Source organism: Medicago sativa, chromosome 2, assembly GCF_051527215.1.
Source record: "Medicago sativa cultivar Bolivia chromosome 2, Bolivia_mono, whole genome shotgun sequence".
Taxonomy (NCBI): Eukaryota; Viridiplantae; Streptophyta; class Magnoliopsida; order Fabales; family Fabaceae; genus Medicago; species Medicago sativa.
In genome coordinates this window covers 63414528-63438432 of record NC_140750.1, presented here as the reverse complement: position 1 = coordinate 63438432, position 23905 = coordinate 63414528, and the positions used below count along the sequence as shown (strand labels likewise).

Genomic DNA, 23905 nt, shown 5'->3' with positions numbered 1-23905 from the left:
GTGTCCCTCTATTCAAATGAAATCGTGTCCCTCTACAATGTTTACAAATTAGCTTCGATAAGTCCTTCAAAAAAAATTGGTATATTTTTGCATAAGCATATCATGCATCATTTTGCATTCATAGTTTCTAGTCCGTGTCTCATGTCTTGTTTCTGTCTACAAAAGGTCAATCCATCAGTCTACTCGCATCTACAATACTCGAGCAAATCAGAATGGATCATTTTGAACGAGAGAACCACAAGCTTCGTGAAGAGGTGACAACCCTCCGGGCCGAGAATGAGATATTGAGGAACTTGGTATCTTTGATAATGTTTGCACAGAGTCAGCCATTGTCTCTTCCTATTGGTTGCACTCAAGCTCAGACGATTGCTTCCACTACCCCGATTTCAACAGTGTTTGCTAGTACTCCTCAACATGCTATGCTGGAAGCTTATCTCTGGAGTACACCTTTAAGTTCTGATGAAGTATTCCGTCCTGGTGTCTCTAAGGTTCAAACTTCTTTTGTGCAACAGACAATGTCTATACCTCAATCGGGCCCTTTGATCCCTCAAGCTGCTATGACCTACTCAGCTCCTTTGATTCATGCTACTCAGCAGGGCCCTGGACCAATCTATCACTCAGAAAATGTGGTTGCATATGACCGGATAGCTGAACTGGAAGAAAAGTTTGACAGAATACAGTTGGAATTGAAAGCTCTTCGTGGGAAAGAACTGTTTGGGAAAAATGCTTATGATCTTTGCTTAGTTCCCAATGTTGTGATACCACCCAAATTCAAAGTCCCTGATTTTAAGAAGTACAAAGGGAACACTTGCCCTGAGCTTCATTTGGTAATGTACGTAAGAAAGATGTCTGCTCAAGTAGGTAATGATGAACTTCTTATCCACTGTTTCTAAGATAGTTTGACTGGTGCCGCATTGATATGGTATATGAGTCTGAGCAAGGATGATATCAAAACTTTCAGTGATTTGTGTGAGGCTTTCGTCCAGCGATATAACTACAACTTGCACTTGGCCCCAAACAGAAAGGAACTGCAGGCCATGACTCAGAATGATAATGAATCCTTCAAAGCTTATGCCCAACGTTGGAGAGACGTCGCCGAACAAGTCCGTCCACCTCTGGAAGAGAAAGATTTGACCGAGATTTTCTTGGAAACTCTGGATCCGTTCTATTTTGAGCATATGCTTGCAAGTGCATCTGGCGATTTCGCGGATATGATGACCGCGGGCATGCGTATTGAAGATTGGGTCCGAAAAGGACATTTGATCAAAGAAATTGTTCCCACTGATGATCTCGAGGAGGAAGACCAGGAAATGAGTGTGGTAGAAAACCAGCCTCAGCAACTGCATCCGGCTTATTACCCTGTTGCCGGTGTTATGCCCGATGCCAATGTTGTTCAAAATCCAGTTTATCAACCCCAATTTCAGCAATATCAACCGCAATATCAACAACAGCCCCGTCAACAGACTCAGAAAACACCTCAGTATGATCTGATTCCTATGAAGTATGAAAGGTTGCTTCCCTATTTGCTTGAGAGGAATCTTGTCCAGACCAGGCCACCTCCAGACCAGGCCACCTCCTCCAACACCGAAGAAATTGCCAAAGCGGTGGAGACCTGACCTCTTTTGTACCTTCCATCAAGGGGCACAAGGTCATGATGTTGAGCACTGTTTCTCTTTGAAAATGGAAGTCCAGAAGCTGGTCAAAGATGATCTCATACCTTTTGAAGAGTTTGGAATTTGAATATGCAAGTTAATCCGCTATCGGATCTTGGAGCCTGATGTTGATACATGGAATGTTTAGCTGCAATTGGGTCGTTGCTGATGTTTATTTCTACTACTCATCTGTTTAATTAATATGTTTGTTTGTTGCTTTATGTTTTTCAAAAAAAAATCCTTTCGTCCCACCCGAGACGGAAGTGAACTTATTTAGGGCTTTTTGCTTTATGTATTTTCATCATTAATTAAAAGGTCGCTTTGATCCCGACTTTGTTTTTATTTTGTGCTTTTTCTGGAAAGATGGTAATACAAAAAACCAAAAATTATTTTCTTTAAATCATTTCCACATATTTGCATAATCATAATGTTTATATCAATAATCAAATCATGCATTAATAAACCCGTTGAACACTTAAACCCTGTACTCTCTCTCTCTCTCTCAACTTTGAGTTCCTTGTATCCGAGACTGAAGAGGAGTATGAAGAAGAAGTTTCCAATGTGATTTCTCGCCTACTGGGGCATCTTGGCCATCGAAGCTGCGAATATCAAGAAAGATTGTCCAGAAGAGGACTTTCATGTACAAAGACTGGCACGAGATGCTACCATCTGCCTTGCAGGGATGTTATACTTCAAGTGCACACTTCAACAGGGGCAACCCCCCCACCATCCCTCAGTATACAATATAAAGGCAATGCTTCACATGGAGGTCAAAGTCCCAGCAACGGAAGTTCCAATGAAAGCTAAACTTGATTGAAATTCAAAAGTGTTATTGTCGTGTGCCATAGACAGTTATATCAAGTATTCGACAAAGAAGGATCGTCCCCGTGAATGTCAAGAAAATGGCTTTGTGCTAAAAAATATGTTACTTGATTCCAAGGGCAAATGGATGCCAAATTACAAAGAATAATGACAAACTTGTATGTCCTGTGAATACCGATGCAGTCAAGAAATACTTTGTAAAAAAAAAGGCTCGATAAGCCGCAAACCTTAAAAGGCGGCTTAGGCAAAAAGGAGCGTCTCGATGGACTGAAAACCCGAAAGGGCGGTCCATGCAAAAATTAGAGGCATGTTAAAAAAAAATCAGCTCGATAAGTCGCAAACCTGAAAAAGCGGCTTAGGCAAAAAAGAGCGTCTCGATGGACTGAAAACCTGAAAGGGCGGTCCATGCAAAAGTTAAAGACATAAAAAAAGTGTTTATCCTGATAGGTTGAAACCCGTAAGGGCGATCTATGCAAAAGTTAAGGATTATGACAAAGTAACTGCATCTGGTAGGACATCACTCACTTGGGGAATTTCAGCCGTCAAAAGACCGCCAACTCGTGGCAAGGTAATTGCATCAAAACAGATATGACTCATCTGGGGCATTTCAGCTGTCAAAAGACCTCTGATTTATGGCAAGGTAACTGCATCAAATCAGATATGAGTCATCTGGGGCATTTTCAACTGTCAAAAGATCTTCGACATGAAGCATCTGCAAAATCAAAGACTCGGAACAGTGGAATTCAAAGTTGTTAGGGAGCATAGCGGTTATTGTGTTCAATGTACCTTTCCCATATAATTACCATTTTCCAAACTTTTTGAATCCGTGGGGCCACGCCTTTGGCACGTCACCACTTCATTTACGTTAATTTGAGCATGTGCCCATTTATTTGGAACTCTTATTTATTCTGTTTGCATAATTTTCTTCTATTTTTGATGTGAATACTTAAAGCAAAAAAAATTTTAAAACTTTTTTAATATCTTTTGAAAAGCATAAACAACAGGTACATCTTCTTTGAACTTATGAGTAAGAGAAGCATACATCAACATCCGTCCCAAGGACAGTTAAACTCTGCAAGATAGTTATGAACAAGTGATGTGCGATGACCTCTGTCAAAAAAAACAAAGAAAAAAAAGAATACAAAAAAAAAGAAGAGCTCGCTAAGTCGAAAACCCGAAAGGGCGGCTTAAGCCAAAAATGAGCGTCCCGGTGGACTGAAAACCCGAAAAGGGCGGTCCAGGCAAAAATTAGGGGCATATATATATATATATATATATATATATATATATATATATATATATATACACTCCCGATGGATTGAAAACCTGAAAGGGCGATCCAGGCAAAAGTTAGGGACTTTCAAAAAAAAAAAGAAAAAACAATACAAAAAATGAATAAAAGACAGAGGTATCACAGTTCAAGTGGGCCAAATGGAAACAATGCACTTTGTGCTGGCTTACGAGTGGCGACTTTTGCCATAATGGTTGATTGATGGGTTTTATCCCGATAAATGGCGACTTTTGCCGGTGATTTGATGAATGGCGACTCCTGCCTATGGTTTAATTGACAGTGTCTCCCATCTGTGGCTTGATTGATGTATTTTATCCCTTAGAGATGGCGACTTCTACCAAATTGTTGATTGATGAGCTGTTTCCCCAAGATGATTGATTATTGGGCTTTCTCCCCTCAAGTGGTTTGATTATGGGGCATTCTGTCTCCAAGCGGTTTGATTATGGGGCATTCTCCCTTCAGTGGTGTGGTTATGGGTTGTTCCCCCACCAGTGGTCTGAGTATGAGCTTTACCCTGACAGTGTTTAACTCATCTCTAGTAATGTTATCCCCAATGAAGATTGCCGAGTGTTTGTACTGCGGTGTCTGTCTATCTCTCATCTTACCTATCCTCTTTTGTTTCATCAAGATCACCTGTCATATACAGTCATACATTCATACATTTATGTACTCATACATTCATTCATGCATATAAACATTCATGCACATATTGCATGCATACAAATATCATTTATACATGATTGCATTTACCACCTCGTGTCTTATTTCAACTGTATCTCATAAAAGCGTCTACCCCCGTGTGTCTGGCCCAGAGATGTCATTCACTGTAAGCCGAGTGGATTCTCGCAAAACTCTTATGAAGCCCAGTGGATTCTGGCCAACTTTTATCAGAAGCCGAGTAGATTCTCGCAAATGTTTACAAAGCCGAGTGGATTCTCGCAAACCTTTCATCAAAAGCCGAGTGGATTCTCGCAAACCTCTGATCAAAAGCCGAGTGGATTCTCGCAAACCTCTTATCAGAAGCCGAGTGGATTCTCCCAAACCGTTCATCAAAAGCCGAGTAGATTCTCGCAAACCCTTCATCAAAAGCCGAGTGGATTCTCGCAAACATTTCATCAAAAGCCGAGTGGATTCTCGCAAAGATTTCGTCAAAAGCCGAGTGGATTCTCGCAAACATTTCGTCAAAAGCCGAGTGGATTCTCACAAACGTTTATTTTGCTTCAAATGGTCAGTCCCAAACCACGAACAACTTGTGTTTACCTGTCATTCCCTTAATATGTCGTCCCCAGCTTGTGTTCCAGAGGCGTCACTAATCCAATACATGAAAAGGTCATCCTCAAGGTGTTTAATTCATAAATGTCACCAATCAGTTTGTGTTCAAGTGGTAGATCCCATCCAATAATCACTTTGTCAATACTAATCAGTATGGACAAGCTTTATCTTCTGTACTTTCGTCCTTACCACGGGCTGTTGGTAATGGACAAGCTTTACTTTCCGTCTTAGGCTTTATCTTCTGTCTCAAGCTTTACTTTCCATTTTAAGCTTTATTTTCCGTCTCAAGCTTTATCTTCCGTCTGTTCGTCTTTATCACGGTAGTTGGTAATATGCAGCTTTTTCTTTTCTCCCCAGTGGTACCTATCAGTTTGCTCCCCAGTCAGTTTATTTTCGTCGTCTTTTCATTCATAATTGCATCACATGCATTCATATCATTATATTCATCTCATTCTCAGCTTTTCAACTGGTCAAAATTCGGTGTACTTAGTATTTAAGTCTCTTCGACCCATCGATTTAAAAGTCTTCTTTCAAATCTTCGTGACGAAGAAACTTAAATAGGGGCATCTGTCATACCCCAAATTTTGACCACTTTGCTCTGTTTTTACCCATTTTTGTCTATATTTCAAAACGGCTTAATTTCTTTTTTATTCACTTTAACCAGTTAAAATTTCCTCATTCGTTGTTTAATAATTTAAAGTCTTTTATCTTGCAAGTAAAATTTTGTTCGCGCTTTATCTAGTTGAAATCGCTTTATTTTTTTTTTAGGCATTTTAATTTTTTGCGTGTGCTTTTAAAGTATTTTATTCATTTCTTTGATAAATAAACCTTTTTAGGTAAATTCCTTTTTGTCCGTATGATTAAACCGTTTAACAAGTTTTGTTCGTATTTTAAAAAAAACACCGCGAGTTTTAGTCGTCTCAGTCGAAGTTTCGACAGCTTTAAATTTTATTACTTTTTTTATCACTTTTATTTTATTTTACAATTCTATTTTATTTTATTTTATTTCATTTTTACCATTTATTCTTTTGCTTTTAAGGTCATTTTTATTTTGTTTTTATCAACAATTTGTTTTGTCTTAAGTCCACTTGTTACATTGTTATTGGTCCAAAGAGCATCCAAAGCATTTTCTTTCTCTCCAAGTTTCATTAAGGGCAGTCTTGTCTTTTGTCCATTCATTCCATTTAACCTAGTTGGTCCCTATATATAACTCCCAATCATTGGAGAGAAGGGGGGCTGCATTGAATTCACAGACTGACACATTTGGCAGCCACCAACCCACACAAACACTTTGATTTGCGGTTATACCAAAAAGCAGATCAAACCCCTTTCTCAAAGAGACTTTCTCAAGAACATTTCTATAAATTCACAATTTCCAGCAACCTTCTTTAATTTCCAGCAACACAATTCCTCCCAATCACAGCACAAAACACCTTTTCCATTTCTCTCTTTTCAAATTCAGATCAAAAACTATAAAAAAATCAACAAAAATCGAAGAACACGATGCACATTCATCATGAATCTCCATGTTCACTTTCCAGAAACTAAACTTCCTTCAACGCTAGTAACAACACAAATCCGCTCAAACCTTCAACAACAACACATCGGTTCTGCAAGCTAGCACCAATAACTCTCCTCTCCCTGTTCGAATCACGCAAAATTACCGTTCTAGCTCTGTCTGCAACGTTGCAACAACAACATTATAACAGATCGGAACTCGCGAAACAGAACCATTCACGATCTCATCAGCACAATTTCAAACTGTCACTTTCCAAAGGAAACAAAACCGAGTTGAAAAAGGAAAAGCAAGCTGAAACCGGTTCGGTGAAGAGACAAAAGCATCAAGATCCTCACATCAGAAGCATAATCCGGTGGAACAAAGTGCAACAAAACCGAGTCAAGCGAGATCAAGGTTAGTGAATCTGAATCGAAGGAAGACGAACGCGAAAGAGGAAGAACAATTTGAATCAGATCGGAGTAAGAGGAAGGAGCAAACGCAGACTTGAAGTTTTCCCTTCTTAATAGTTGTCTCCGATATAACAGAGGTAACGTTATTTCATTCCCCTTTTGTTTCGATCTACTCTGTTTCCATGTTCATACTTGTGTTGAATTAGTGTATGAAGAGTTTTGTTGATGATGTGTTGTTTTGTAGATCTAGATTTTGTAAGGTAGAATTTCGAAAAACTAAGTTTGGATTCGTGTTTAACACCGAAATGGATATCTAAAACCGTGAAAAATTTTGAGTTCGGAGTGTTTTTTCAAACTCCGACACGGTGGTGCACCACCGGCCACCGTGCCGGAAACATTCTAATCACCGGAGAAGATGACCTTTGGGGAGAGCGGTTATATGTTGTTCAAAAACAGAGAAAACGTGTTGTTTTTTATGAGAATTTTTTCCACTAATGGGTCTTTATACTTCTTCAATAGTTGGGTTTAAACCTGACCCGTTTTCTATGACCCATAACCTGTTTTAATTAAACCGATCCATCAACCCAACTCTTTAAGCCCAACTGTGTTGTTTTCTGCCTTGTTTTCTGCTTGCTACTAGTATACCCCTTGTTACTGCTCTGTACCCCCTCCCTGCATCTTTAGTAATTTTTTTTTCTCTTAACTTAATACATCATTTTAACCTTATTCCATGCATTATTATTTTTAATCAGTGTTTTAATACCATGTGTTGTTTTAGGTTGTTTAATACTTTAATCTCATTTCATGCTTTTTTTATATATCATGCGTCTTTTTTTTTATTATTATTTAGTTTTGTTTGAATAATTCAACCAATATCTCATGCATATTTTTAAACTCATTATGTATCTTTAGTTCTAAGCATTTTTGAAACATTTTAATCTTCATGGCTTTGTTTTTATTTCGCTTTAACATTTTAAAAAACATTATCTCATGCAATTTTAAATATCTTGTTCATTGCTTTACTTGTGAACTTTGCTTTCATGCTTTGCTTTAAAAATCTTAACATTATTGCATTTCATTCTAGTACTTGATGCTTTTAAATTTCTTACCATATCTTGCTTGCTTTAATTTTAGTATAATCTCATGCATTTTATTTTCCCATTGCAATTTATTTATTTTCCAATATCTTAGTGTGTATTTTAGGCATTGATGTAATTTATTTTTGAGCTTTTTATTTCTTGCTTTAGAATGCCCCTAGGATGGTATGTAATAGCTTAGTAATTGCACACACCGACACTTGCACCGACACCATATCACTTTATTTATTGCTTTACTCTCGGTTTAGTTTTCACGTTGTTACGCTCGCCTTCCGTTAGTTTAGAAAAATCCTTTTTATCTCAAAAATCAAACAAGCAAAAGTCAAATTATTTTTTTTAATAAACCTTGGATCCAAATCCAAGTGGTTTTCCCTTTATTTTCTTAATCAAATTCCTAAATGAACTTTAATTAAACTTAGACTAAATTTCTCAAATAAAATGAAACAACCTCACTTCTATTTTATTCTTCTATACCTTGAGGTCTCGCAACCCTTCTTAAAACCATTTTCAAAATCAAATTAAAATCAACCTAACCCACAAAAAATATTTTTAAGAGAGAACTACGGCGGTAATTTGATCCCTTTTAAAGGGTAGGTAGGCAGAGGCTTTATTCCTTTCAAATCGATCAAATAAAAATAACAAAAAACTCCCACTTCTTCTCCCTCCATTCTTTCACTTCAACTTTAAACAACAAATTTTCGAATAAAAAAATAAAGTTAGAAAGAGGTTCTCAAGGAGTACCGTGAACGACGCGGGTGCCTAACACCTTCCCGGATCGTAACCGACCCCCGGATCCAAAAAAGGGTTTTTCAATCTCATTTTTCCCTTCCCAAGAATAAAATGGAGCAAGTCCAACATTTGAAGGTTCAATTCCAATCAATGGATTGACACCCGAAAATCCATGGTCTACACTAGGGTTTGTGTAGAGTTTGTCTCTTTGGAACAAACACTAGGGTTTGAGGGTTGATTCACCTTGGGAAACACTATTAGGATTGAGTCTCTTGGTTACGGGAAGAGGCTGGGATTTGGGTAGAATTAGGCGGGAGACTTATTCTTGTAACCCATTGATATCTCTTTTGTAACGTTACTCATCATATAGTGGAATGGAGGGCTGCTCTCTCTCCCAGACTAGGTCAATTTGGACCGAACTGGGTCAACAAATTCTTTGTGTTCTCTCTTCCTTTTCTCTCGCTGTTGTTTTCTACTCTTGGCTTGTGATTATAATTGTTCCATACACTTTGATTTTGGTTGCTTAATTATCCCTTGCTCCACACATCAAGTTGTTATTGGTGTGAGTTTTTCATCGAATTCGCAACAATTGGCGCCCACCGTGGGGCAAGGGTCAAAGGATAATCAAGTACCATGGGTTCGAAGTGGGATATTGAGAATTTTACTGGAGATAACGATTTTGGGTTATGGAAGGTAAAGATGGAAGCGGTGTTAATACAACAGAAGTGTGAGAAAGCTTTGAAGGGTGGAGGTTCGTTACCGGTCACCATGTCACGAGCGGAGAAGACCGAGATGGTGGACAAGGCCAGGAGTGCCACTGTCTAGTGCCTCGGAGATAAAGTTTTGAGAGAAGTAGCAAAGGAACCAACCGCGGCATCAATGTGGGCAAAGTTGGAATCTTTGTATATGACAAAGTCTTTGGCTCATCGGCAATTCCTAAAGCAACAACTCTACTCATTCAAGATGGTGGAGTCAAAGGCCATCATGGAGCAACTTACGGAGTTCAACAAAATCCTTGATGACTTGGAGAATATTGAGGTGCAACTTGAGTATAAAGATAAAGCTATACTCTTATTGTGTGCTCTACCGAAATCTTATGAATCGTTCAAAGATACCATGCTCTATGGCAAAGAAAGCATTGTTACCTTGGAAGAAGTTCAAGCGGCTTTGAGAACCAGCAAGGAGTTGACCAAGTTCAAGGACTTGAGAGTTCATGAAAACGGTGAAGGCCTAAGTGTCTCAAGAGGGAATGGTGGAGGTAGAGGTAACCGGAGAAAGAGTGGTAAGAAGTCAAAGTCTGAATGCTTTAACTGTCACAAGATGGGTCACTTCATGAAGGATTGTCCGGAGATTAATGGTAACTCCGCACAAATTGTCACTGAGGGTTATGAGGATGCAGGTGATGCTCTGATGGTGTGGTGTTGTTTGGAGGATGAAGGTGATGTTGGTCACCTTGAGAATGATGCCTAGTGGAGCGGTGGTCGTCTGGAGAGACGTTAAACACTCAACATCAGCCTGGAGAGGCGGTGGTAAGAATACTCATGATCAGTCTGGAGAGGCGGAGGCAACAATACTCATGATTTACCTGTTGAGGTGGAGTTTCAAGGTTGAAGACATAGTGGGATGTACGCATTTTCTAGTTGAGGTAGAGTACGCTCAGCTTGAGGTGGAGTTGAACACACCGGTAATGGTACGACTATGGAGGACCTTGGGTGCTATGCTCTAGTGGTGAGCAAGGGATTTCTTCATGAAGACGGAAGGCGTCCCAAAGGTTGAAGAATGTATAGCACGGCTTGCGGGATTACCCTAAAAAAAGGCCAAGGGTGATTGGATGCAAGGAGACCTTCAAGGAAACGGGAGATGTCCTGTGATGAAGATGTCATTGTGAATGCTTGTGGAACTACCTAAAACTCCTAGTGTAGTTGGACTGCAAGGACTCTTCGAGAAGACGGAAGACGTTCTGATGGCTGAAGAGGTTGAGGTAAAGGCTTGTGGAACTACCTAAAATTCCTAGCGTAGTTGGACTGTAAGTACCTTCGAGAAGGCGGAAGACATTTCGATGGCTGAAGGGGTTGGGGTGTAAACTTGTGGAGCTACTTGGTGTAGTGGGAGCAAGGGAAAGAGCAGCAAGACGGTTGATGGTTTGGCATCATCACTAATTTGGAGTCAAGGTGGAGATTGTTGTGAAAGTGACTCAAAATTGGAGAAATTGAAGTCTGGAAGCTGTCAACATCGTAGCACGATTTGGAAAATCGTAGTACGATTTTTGGACCAGGTTTGGCAATTTCATTCTGGAAAAATCGTAGTACGATGTGGAAAATCGTACTACGATGGTACGCTGATGCATAAAATAAAAACATATTTTTCAGCGTGAGATTTGGTTCCAATTTATGAGGGATTGCTTTTACTATAAATATAGACATTGTATCAGTGTAAACCTTGAGAGATAGAGGGGGCTGAAACAAGGGTTTAGAAAGACAACAACAAAACTAGGGTTTGTGTAGAGTTTTTCTCTTTGGAACAAACACTAGGGTTTGAGGGTTGATTCACCTTGGGAAACACTATTAGGATTGAGTCTCTTGGTTACGGGAAGAGGCTGGGATTTTGGTAGAATTAGGCGGGAGACTTATTCTTGTAACCCCTTGATATCTCTTTTGTAACGTTACTCATCATATAGTGGAACGGAGGGCTGCTCTCTCCCCCAGACTAGGTCAATTTGGACCGAACTGGGTCAACAAATTCTTTGTGTTCTCTCTTCCTTTTCTCTCGTTGTTGTTTTCTACTTTTGGCTTGTGATTATAACTGTTCCATACACTTTGATTTTGGTTGCTTAATTATCCCTTGCTCCACACATCAAGTTATTATTGGTGTGAGTTTTTCATCGAATTCGCAACAGCTTATTATCTACTATTTTGCGCACACAACCAATGTTCCTCGCTCACACGAAGGAGCACCAAAGGGCATTTCAAAATTAACGGTGGAATTTGTATTGATCAATTATACAAAAAATTTCCAACCAAAATTAGTAGTCAGGGTTAGCTCACTTTGAAGTTGTCTTTATATAATAATGGTATAGATGATACAATGGTCATTAATGTTTAGGAGTTGAATGATTTACTAGTGATGCACAATGTTTATTTGTGACAAACTTTTTCATTAAACATCAAAAGGATGGATGTTTCGATGATTTGGTTTACAACACCCGAACACTACACATCAATCACTTGTACTAGACTATTGTGTAATAAAGATAGCTAATATATATATATATATATATATATATATATATATATATATATAAAGACATAAAATATCAAGAATAAATTATTAAATATATGATTTCAAACTGAAATCAAGTACATTTATTTTTCCACTGGTCATAAAACATAGGAGTATTTGTGTAGTTACATTTAAACCAACACTTTGAGAAAGAGGTACAATTATCCATTGCAACAACACTCGCCATGTGCATTACACCTGCCACCCAGATAAAACCGCTGTTGTAAACAATAATCACCACAAGCTTTATTTGAACATGGCCCTATGCTAATGCAATAACTGAAAGGAGGTATTCCATCAATTGCTCCTCCTACAATCAATCAATATTAGTATAATGCTAGAAATTGTGCAAGCATAAACTAATGTATAGTTATTGTACAATGTCAAACAAAACTGTTGTATAAATAAATAGATAAACAATTGAATTTTGACAAAGATATGCAACTAACAATTGAAATTTAAATACAAAAACATACTAACAATTAATGTTCTGTTCCCTTAGAAAATTAATTATATTATACATAAATAATTCTATTAAAAATTTATAGAACAAGTAATTAGTTTGTTACCTAGAGTCAAAACAGAAGCAATGCATAGGATTGCAATGAAAAAGTGCACGCGGTTGATGCTAGTAACCATGTTCTCTTGAAAGATGAAAAAATTAAACAATGCCTACAAGAACTTATTTGTTTAGATTTATAGAAAACTAAGAAAGGGTTCATGCTAAGACAATATCTTGTACTAACAATTTTACTTATTTTAACCGGTCAATGATTCATGCTTATCTATAGTCTCTATTTAGAAATAGTTTAAAAATGAAAAATATTTTTTTCTTTCAAAAGTATGATTTTAGAACTATTATCTATTATCTTATATATTAATGCTTAGTCATGATAAGATGAGATCTCTTATATATTAATAACTGTAATCATTTTTAAACTATTATCTATGAATGATTTTAGATTGTACACGATATTTGTCTATGTTTTATAATTTTTTTTGAAAGAATATTTTATAATTAATTAGAATGTTCTATATAGACATTACTTAAAAAAAAACTGTGAAAGTGATCCTAACTGAAATTTATAAGGATTTGATTAAACTCATATCACATAATGTAGATATTTATAGAGATTTAACTAATAAAATAATGTAATATTATGATTTGATATGATACATGTATAAAAAAAGATATTTCGTCAAAAAAAATGTAAAAAAAAGATATGTGTGTGTGTGTGTGTGTGTGTGTATAGTTAATAATAAATTTTTTTAAAACACTCAATAAATAGCTTATTGTTGTAAATGTATTTTTTCATTCATCATTCAAGAGAACACTTATTTTTGAAAGAATCATCCAAGAAAACATGGCAACCGGCATAAACCGTGTGCACTTTTTCATTTGTGTTCTATGCATTGTTTATGTTTTGTGTCCAGGTAACAAATTTCCTTTTTCTATATCTATTTTTTCATGTACTTTTCTTTAGAATTATAATACAATCATCTCTACAAAACGAGAATGAAATGAAAATTATGTCCTAACATTGAAAATAATTTTTGACAACATTCTATTAATTGTAGGAGGAGCAGCAGGCTATGTAATACCTCCTCCAACATTACCTCGTACAACAACATTGGCTCCTCCAAGCGAGTATTGCTATCCCATTAGGTCATGTCCAAATAACAAATGGATGTGTCTTGATTATTGTGGAGAAAGGGGGTTTGGCAAGGGTGTGGGTACATGCGTAAGAAAGAATTTATGTTGTTGCATTGAGTAATTGTAATACCTTGTCAAAGTATATCTTCACACAGTCCTTTTGACTAGTGGAAAATAAATAATGATTTCAATTTTATATGATACTCCCAAGATTCTTAAATACTTTGTCAAAGTCGATCACTATAAAAGTCTTTTATGAACACATACTCAAATCAATATTATTTGAGTATGTGTTCGTATTTGCAAAAAAACATCAAATACTCCTTCCGTTCTACAATGAGTATTTTAATTGGACCACTTTACATATGTTAAGAAAAAAAATATAAAAAAGAAATAGAGAAAATATAACTTTTATTAAATTATCCTTATCAAATAGGGGTATAATTGGAAGAAAAAGTTAATTAATATTACATTGAAAATTAAAAAGGTCTGTCATTTTGAGACAAATAATTTTGGCAAATAGGTCACTTATTTTGGGATTGAGGGAGTATATATTATGTAGAGAAGTCTCATTATAAACTTTTAGAGTTCATTTGATCATAATATATATTGAAGAGATATACAAAAACGTTGGAATGCTATGGCGATGAAAACACTATTCATCATCATCTCCAATTGAATTATCTCTCAGTTCATTGCACCTTATCGACCTCCACATGACCTCTCCTTTTCACCCACTATTGAAATGTGCCCTTACCCAATCACACCAAATCGACCACCACACTACCATCCTCACCCAAACACATCAAATTAACCACCACACCACAACCCTCACCTCACAAACACCAAATCGGTAATCATATTCTTAATTACCCATCGTCCAAATCACTCCAAAAGACCACTCACGTTAACCCATAACCCATACCCATCGTCCCGTATAATCAAAACCTCTCCAAAATGGCCACCAATCCTTTTATTATCCCATTGAAGACCATGAATGAGTCCAATCCTTCAACAATCACAACAAAAAACAAACTAAAACCTATACCAAAAGCCCATAAATCTTTTGTGCATGCGTTCAATAATGTTTGTGATATCCTATCATGAAAGGGACCCTGATTTCTATCATCACTTCTGAAGAGGAATTCTTGTTAGGGTCGAAAGCTTGTAAGAGTAACCTTCATGCTAGAACAGTTTGGCCAAAGAGATCCATTCCATTAACTGTGATAGCATTGAAAGAAAAGTTAAACTTATTTGGAAAAACCTTGGTCCCTAAGGTGTTACATCTCTTGGTAAAGGTTCATGTGAGGATAGAGAGATAATGGTACGAGATTGCAAACAATTGAGGTTCATGTGGTTCAGGTTGATGAAGGGGAGATAAAACAAAGGCTAAACCGCAGTTTTGACCCCCTAACTTTGACAATGTTGCGATTTTGGCCCCCTATTAAAAAAAATTAAAAAGTGACCCTCCATGTTTAGGGAAATATACTCTTTTAACCCCCTAACATAAGGGAAATATGCTTTTTGACCCCTTATCTTTACAAATAGGTGCGATTATGGCCCCTTTTTTGGGACACGTGGCGTCTTCTCAGCAATTTTGAAACACAAGGGGCCAAATTTTAATTTTTTTTAATAGGGGACCAAAATCGCAACATTTTGAAACTTAGGGGGTGAAAAGTGCAGTTTAGCCTAAAACAAAACAATTCATGTTACTGTCCAAACTCAAAATGTGGTAGATCCTAGAATTACCGATAAGCCCTTTCAGGATGCAAATGAAGATAGAAACAACTCGCAAGTATTTGAATTTGTTGATGCAACTCAACCTAACACATAAGATGAATGACATGATCCAAGCCAATATCAAGTTACTCCTCCAACAATTTAGAAGGATATGCAATTTCTTAAAGAGTCTTGGGCCAATCTTGCAGAGGTTGGTGAAGAACTTATAAGACATCAAGAAGAAGATATATATAGTTAGAAGGATAGCCAATGAAAAACATATTGATGAACAACTGGCAAGAGAGGATCAAAGTAACATAGATACCTCAGGTTTCCAGTGAGTCATTCACAAATCAACATAGAAGATTCAAAAAGCATAACACTCAGCAACAAGATCCACCTATTCTACCATATCAAAGGAAGATACTCCAAAGTCTTTCTAATGAAGTGTTTATTCTGGAATATAAGGGGTATATCCAACCCCCTATCAAGATTTTCCCTTAAAAGGTCAGTTATTCATCATAAACCTTAGTTTGTTTTTATAGAAGAGCTTGGATCCATTTTGATATATTTCCAACAAATTGGTTCAATAGATTAGGTTTCGAAATCTTTATGCATATCAACCCAACAGTTTTAGCCTCAAATGACCAACATGTTTCCTTTACCTTCACTAAAAACAACAAACAATTAGGCATCTAAACTGTTTATGCTTCTAATTTCTATATTAAAATAAGACAGCTCTAGCATAGTCTAAAATCCATTCAATCCCAACAACTTTCCCTGGTGTAGTATATGGACTTCAACACTATTCTAGGATTTCGTGAACATGGGGGGGGGGGGGGGGGGGGGGGGGGGGGGGGCACTCATCTTCATGCTAGAACTCCTATGAACGATTTTTTTGAGTGGTCAAACATTAATAGCCTATTTCATCTCCCAACTATAGGGATACAATTCACTGCGTCCAATGGTAGGAACAAACTTGATTCCCAAAGAGGAGATTAGACAAAGTCATATGCAACTGGTTGTGGATTGATATGTGTATGTTTACACTCTCCTCTAGCACACAAGTATGATCATTTCCCAATTTAGTTGGAATTTGACACTTATAGTAGTTTTGCTTCACAATTCAAATTTCTAAGCATGTGAAATCTCTATGAGGATTTTCATATTGTCATACAGTCAGATGCCCCGTGCACATTCTTACTCCGAAACTTAAGATTCTTAAGCAAAAATTAAAGATTTAGAACACCAACGTTTTTGAAAATGTTCACATAATGGTCAAAGAAGCTGAAGACAAGTTGTTGCAAATCAAAAACCAAATAGACACAAATGGGAACACAAACGATCTTTTTGAACCGCAAAATCTAGCTCATATCAACTTGAAAAAGGCTCTTGACAAAGTGGAAATTTTTTGGAAAGAAAAATCCAACGTAGCTTGGCATGTTGATGGAGACAAAAACACAATAATTGCACATAATAGCCAAAATCAAAACACCTCTAAACTTATCATTTCAATCAAAGAGGGTGAAACAATGTTGATTGATCTAAAGCATATCTCAAATCACATGAAAAATCACTTCAAAAATTTATTTTAAAATAACTTTGTTATGTAAGACGTGCATGTATCTAACTTGGTGGAGGAAACTATACCTAATCTTATTATTGACAACATTAACAATGATAGACGTTTGGCAAGTGCACCAAATACTATCGAAGTAGTAAAAATATCGATCCCACGAGGACTGTTTTTAACTTCAATAATTCAATTTCGTTATATAATTAGGATGTATAAAATTTATTTTGTTTTGCCACTAGGCAGTAGATTTGGTTTGATTTTAATTAAATCAAGAAACAGAAATAAAGTTGATTAAGAAAATATGGAGAGAGAGATGAGATCAGGTCTGTCGAATCCTCTATGTTTCCCCTAATTGGTTACTGCACCTATTATTACTAATGATTCTCTAGTTTCACGATAGTTAACAAATTAGCCCTAATCAATCCCTTGAGTTAGGACCCTCTTTTTAAACTACAGCCCCTAATTCCTTAGGTGGTCTAATAATCATCAAAGGTTTAAGCACGTTAACCTAATATCACTAACAAACGATTATCCATTCCTAGACTAACCATGTTTATTAGAACAATTCAATTAGGTCTAAGTCGAAAGCTATGGTCAGTAGTCATTCGTTCTCACAAAATCATGTTTATATTTGATCAGGATATAAAAAGCATTAAGAACAACTGAATTGAATGAAAACTAGAATATCATTAATAAGTAATAGAGTTTCACAGCAACATGTATCAATTAGGGTTACATAGATTCATCTCTGACCTAATCTCTGAGAGATTTAGCTACTCATAATCGAGTTTACAAATAGCATAATCAATGAAATAATTAAAACATACATGAATTGGTAAAAGGATGAAGAAATCGCCCTTCTAGCCGTCTCTGATGTCTCAAAATCGTACTTTGCTCTCCAAAATCGTAACCCTTGTTCTTCAGATTGAGTGCAGTATTTATAGAAGTCATGGGCCTGACCCATGAAAATCGCGCCGCGCCATGTATATAGGCGTGCCGCGATTTCCTCTTTACAGGAAGTGTGTAATTTTGCTTCAAAAATCGCAGCACGGCTTGAAATTGGCGTGGCGCGATTTCCTTCGAACAGACTTCAAATTTTAAGCTTTTTGCACTCTAGAACAGTATAAATTGCATGAGAACTCTATCAAAATGTCACAATAAGTCCCTAATATTACGTAATGACAGGATGTCATCACAACCCCAAACTTAAACCATTCCTTGTCCTCAAGGAATTTGCTTGCAACAGTGACAAACGACAGTAAAATAACAGTTACCTGACAAAACGATAGTACCCAAAAGTTCATTCTCCTTCTAGCTAAAGATGAGCTAGTTTGACTTGTTCGCATCCACCAATTCACAACTCCACGCATTCAATTGAAACAGGGTTCTACCAGTCGACATGCAGGTCTACATATTACCATACGCTTGAAAAGTTTCTAAACATCAATCAAAGTCAATATCATTACACACTTTTGAGGTCTTTAGGGTTATAACGGGGCTTAGGTGAAAGGTGGGATATATTTGGATAAGTAGGCTACACAAAATTTGAGTTAGGCATTCCTACGGAAGTTAAAGCACAAAATTCATTCCTTCATTCATTCACCTTGTGGAAATACAATCAATGCAAAGGTACTAGAGAATATTTTTAACATTTAGGGACTCTCGAGTTTGAAGTTACTCGGATTTTCAATGTTTTGTCCCTTTTTCATCATTCAATTTCTCTTTTTTTTTTTGATACACCATTTTTGTGTATATTTTGCATGACAATTTCATAATTCTTTTCATTTTTGTTCTCTTATTCTCTAGTACCCCCACCCCAAACTTAGTTGGTTGCAAATTCCAATAGCAACCCCAAACTTAATCTTTAGCAACATACTACAATGCCTTAACTCAGAAAATACATTAAGGGACAAATCCTAAAAGTCTCTAGGCTTGTAATGTAGTTTGTCACCGAACAAAAAGTTCTAATCCTACCGGCTCACAATTGGTTAAGAAAGGATAAATTTAACTAATTAAAACAGGGTAGGCTTCAAAAAGGCTCACAGGACCAAGCACTTTTGCCTCAGTGTGTAATTGACAAAGACCAATCAATAATAGAGAAACAATGCAAGTTCTAGAAATGTAGTTGCATGGAAAACTAATCTAAATATAAGTAAATTGAAAAACAAGATTTGGCAATGAACCTTATGGCTGAGATTTCTGGGAGTATGCGACTACCTAGCAACGCCGTACACTTCGCCTTTGAATCAAGTCACCCCTCCTTTAGAACTTTTGGAATACCGTTTCATCAAACAACTGTTACTAAACTGGAATAGGTCACATGAAACAAAACAAATTCATTAATAATAAACAAGTGCAGGAGCAATTACAATAGGGAAATAGTTCAATGGACTTTGACATTAAAAAGAAAATAAAGAAAATACATCAAAAGAAAAATGACTGAAAATAAAATACAAAACAGAAAATGCTAATCCATCAGTAGATCAGCCCATGTTCACATCATCATCCGAGTGTCCAGCCCCCGGTGTCCTCAATCCTTCAAAGATGCCATCCCCTTGATCTTGCTCGGTGGTATTGAAATCATCAGTGATTTCCCTCCTCATGCGCAGCCCATACTCTTCTTGATGTGTAAAATATTGCTCCATGCGCTCACGGGAGCCTCCAAACCTCTCATAAGACCCACTAATTGGACCCATATGCAATTGAGCCTCCGCAGCAAATGCAGCTGAGAACCTAGGACGGTTCACCCATAGCTGGTCCGAAGTCTCATTCATCCAATTAGCTTGCACATGCATGAATTCCTCAAGATTTGGGTGAAGAGGAGCATAACCCCCTTGGCTACTACTCCCTCCTTGCTCCATTTGTTGTTGCCTTGCTGCCTCCCTCTCTCTCTCCTTCATATAGCCCTCATATTTATTCACAAACCCATCCATGACCGAGTCGGTGATCGGCTTCATATTGCTTGTGTTGAGATCACTGTCATAAGCCGGCACCAACTGTTGCTCACACAACCAATTAATTAGACTCCCATGCCCCAATTGTGTGGTGTTTCCGGTTGCTAGATCATGAAGACTATTGGCCAAGAGGCGGCCAATATCTATAGGGTGCTCCTTGATGATGGCATAGGCAGCAAGCACCCTCTTGAGAGGAATTTCAGAAGTGCAAGATGCACTCTCGAGAGTCTGGACCACATAAGACACCCATGCCTTGGGTATCGGCAGCATCTCCGCATAAGTAAGCATCCGGGACTTTTTCCAAGTCGACCCAGGCCTACACATGGTGGTGATGATCTCATCAAAGGTATCCTCCGTAATAGCAAATCTCTCCCTCCTCAATTTTTCAACCCAACACTCCTCCGGTGCTTGAACATTCAGCCATGCGTTGAGAGCATCCGGGCTGAAATCAATGTACTTTCCTCGAACAAAAGATTGAAAGGGTGTATCGGACACCCTTGCGTTTGCAAAGAATTCGACGATCACCGTTTTGTTGTTTGCCTCGTCGATCATCTCATTCAATCTCGTCCACCCCCTCCTTCGTAATTCAGACTCAAAGAAAGGATATTTCACAAGCTTTGTGAAATCAAACTTCCTCTCTCCTATGACTTCAAAACTCTTCATAGATTGATGGAACTCTTGGGCTAGGTCATTGATGAAATGGATGGCGTTTTCGGGTGGTTCGGATGCGGCACGAGGGCGTTTGGATTTGCTTGTGGATGGTTTTGGGTTGGTGGTTTTCTTTGAGCGGGTGTTTCTTTGGTTTGAGGCCATTTGTGGTTTAGGAAGATGGTGAAAGGGAAGTTTTGTGAAGTTTGGGAAAGTTGGGAATGATAGTGGTTTGATGGTGGTTTGGATTGATGAATTGATGATAGGATTATGGGTAGATGATGTTTAGGAAGTGAAAAAGGAGATGAAGATGATAAAAATTCGTGAGTAGAAGTTTAGGGAAGTTTTGGTAGGAAGAGGTAGGAAGAATGGAATGAAAATGATGATGAACAGTGAAGGATTTATAGTGCTGTAGTGGCAAAATCGCGGCACGCCAATATACAAGGCGCGGCGCGATTTTGCATTGTAACGGGCAATAACGGGCAAATTTGTAACGGCTAGTAACGGCTATAAGTCCAACGGCTATTTTTTTTTCATATAACAGCCAAAATCGCGCCGCGGTAATGACCAGGCATGCCGCGATTTTGGTACAACAGGGAGTCATGCTTGGCTTTTGGAAAATCGCGCTGCGGCCATATATAGGCGCGGCGCGATTTTGAACAAACAGGGAGTTTTCTTTGCTTCCTCAGGCCAAAAAAAAAATATTTTGTTTTCTTGAAAAATTGCCTGAGTTCATTGAATCTTTGAAAAACTTTTGAGGAGAGAATCATGCAAGACGTCAGTACCTTGCATGATTTTCTTGGCAAGAGGTATCCTTGAACAAAAAAATTTTTTTTTTAAAAACTTTCCTGCCTTGTATTAAAAGAAAAGAAAAATATTTTTGTGTTTTTGTTTTTGAAAGCAATAAAATCATACCTGAAAAATAAATAGTGGGTTGCCTCCCACTCAGCGCTTCTTTACCGTCACTAGCTTGACTGATGACTATCCCTAAGGATCAGTTGATGTGGCTCCCTCTTCATTGTTTGGGAGTCCTCCTTTACGGTACCGTTTCAGCTTTTGTTCCTTACCCTTGAAAGTTCCTTGTGCACCAGACTTCCTTAGGTCCACAGCTTCATCAACAGGCTTGTTTCTTGCCAACCCTTCGTCACAGTACCTCCTAATTCTTTCTAAAGCATCAGAGAGAGTTGAAAGCATAAACCATTGAAAAACAGCCGGCCCATTACGCATCCCACAGGGAATCCTTTTATAAGCCAATTTACCACCTGGACCAGTGGTAGTAGTCTTTATTTCATTGTTACCAGTTGTCAATCCCCCATACTTGTTGTCACGGATGTCTCCTGATGATTGTTGTTGCATCTGTTCTTTGCTTACTTCCAGTTGCTTAACACCCTCTATCATTCCAACATCTTCAATCACTTCTTGTCTGTCTATAGATTCCACACTTTCCACCTCCGTAGATCGAATAGGTTGAGATTCAAGGGATTTATCTTCGACTGTTTCTTCCACCACGTCAATCCGGTAACACTTGGGATTCTCATCTTGGTGCTTCATTGCCTCAAAGATATTGAAGACTACCTGCTCCTTATGGAACCTCAACATTAGCTCTCCACGTTCAACATCAATCAAAGCACGACCAGTTGCAAGGAAAGGTCTTCCTAGAATGAGTGGCATGTCTTCATCTTCAGCCATATCTAAGACCACAAAATCTGCTGGGAACACCAAGTCATTAACCTTGACTAGCACATCTTCAAGCACACCGAAAGGATAAGAGATTGACCGATCAGCTAAAGTAATGGTCATTCTTGTTGGTTTTGGTTCCCCACACTTAAGCTTCTTCATCATTGAAAGAAGCATCAAGTTGATACTTGCTCCCAAGTCACATAAAGCTCTTCCAATGTCTACCGGTCCAATTGAACAAGGGATAGTAAATGCACCAGGATCCTTCAGCTTAGGTGGCAGCTTCTTTTGAAGAATAGCACTACAATTTTCAGAAAGTGCTATGTTCTCATCATCCTTAGGCTTCCTTCGTTTAGTCAACAAGTCTTTCATGAACTTAGCATATAACGGCATTTGATCAAGAGCTTCGCCGAAAGGAATGTTCACCTGAAGTTGTGAGAAAAGTTGCATGAACTTCTTGAATTGACCTTCATCCTTTTCTTTCTTCTTTGAAAGGTGAGGGTATGGAAGCTTCACATATGATGGAATAACCTGTGGTTTGTCTCCATCTTTCAAAATTTGACTCTTCGACTTCCTCAAGATTGAATCTTCATCAATTAACTTCTCATTTTTTTCTCCCTCTATTTTTTTCTTCCTTTCATTTTCAACTACTCCATGATCATTTTCTTTTTCAACTTCACCCTCATCATTTTTTTTAACTACATCATCCTCCTCCACCTCAATTACATCATCAACCTTCTTTGGAGCTTTAGGAACTAAAGGTGTCAAAACCTTCCTGCTCCTCAATTCAATAGCATTACAAGACTCATTCTTAGGGTTGTCTTTAGTGTTACCTGAGAATCCGCCTTTGTTTTGTTCAGCCAATTGCTTAGCTAATTGCCCCAGTTGAGTTTCAAGCATCTTTCTTGAAGCTTCATTATTCTTTCTTTCAGCTTCTTGACTTTTCTTCATCTCTTCAAAGTTGCCTTGAGTCATCTTCATGAAGTTCATCATAGTTTCCTCAAGAGCTGATGGCTTCCTTTGTTGTTGTTGAGGAGGAGTGAGCATTTGAGAGTTCAAAGCATTGTTATTTGAGTAGCTTAGATTTGGATGCTTATTAATGCCTAAATTGTAGTATTGATTCTGCCTTTGATAACCTCCCATGAAGTTAGCTTCTTCACTTGATCCTTCCGGAACACATTCACCGTTGGGATGTTCTTCACCACATAAGTCACATTTGATTGCAGCCACTTGTTGTTGCTTATGAGCCAAAGTGAAGCCTTGAAACTCCTTAGTTAGAGCTTCGATTTGTTTATTCATAGCTGCTTGGTTAGCAAGAATAGCAGTTTGTTCACTCACCCCAAACACTCCTCTTTCTTTCTTTTTAGCTTGATCACGATACTCATTGCCAGCCATGTTTTCAATTAGAGCTTGAACTTCATGATCAGTTTTGCTCTTGAGACTACCTCCCGCGGAAGCATCTAAGAACATTCTAGTGTTTGGTGTTACCCCCTCAGTGAAGATTTGGAGGTATTGTTTCTCGGTGAACTCATGATTCGGGCATCTCTTAAGAAGTAAGTTAAATCGCTCCCAAGCATCATACAATGATTCACCTTCTCCTTGCTTGAAGTTAGAGATCTCCATCTTC

At 37.8% G+C, this 23905-nt stretch overlaps 1 protein-coding gene and 2 long non-coding RNA genes across 3 annotated transcripts; 2 read left to right on the top strand and 1 right to left on the bottom strand.

Moving 5' to 3' along the window:
• Nucleotides 1-212: 212 nt before the first annotated feature.
• LOC146949583 (uncharacterized) lies at nucleotides 213-1616 on the top strand. Its single transcript, XM_085748537.1, has 2 exons — nucleotides 213-832; nucleotides 899-1616. The coding sequence occupies exons 1-2, from the start codon at nucleotides 213-215 to the stop codon at nucleotides 1614-1616; spliced, it is 1338 nt and encodes a 445-aa protein (XP_085604663.1).
• Nucleotides 1617-12095: 10479 nt separating this feature from the next.
• On the bottom strand, nucleotides 12096-12720 carry LOC146949582 (uncharacterized). Its single transcript, XR_015025428.1, has 2 exons — nucleotides 12620-12720; nucleotides 12096-12360 (listed from the first exon to the last, which is right to left on the bottom strand). It is a non-coding gene; the product is annotated as an uncharacterized LOC146949582 (long non-coding RNA).
• Nucleotides 12721-13281: 561 nt separating this feature from the next.
• Nucleotides 13282-13908, top strand: LOC146949581 (uncharacterized). Its single transcript, XR_015027324.1, has 2 exons — nucleotides 13282-13484; nucleotides 13629-13908. It is a non-coding gene; the product is annotated as an uncharacterized LOC146949581 (long non-coding RNA).
• Nucleotides 13909-23905: the final 9997 nt, after the last annotated feature.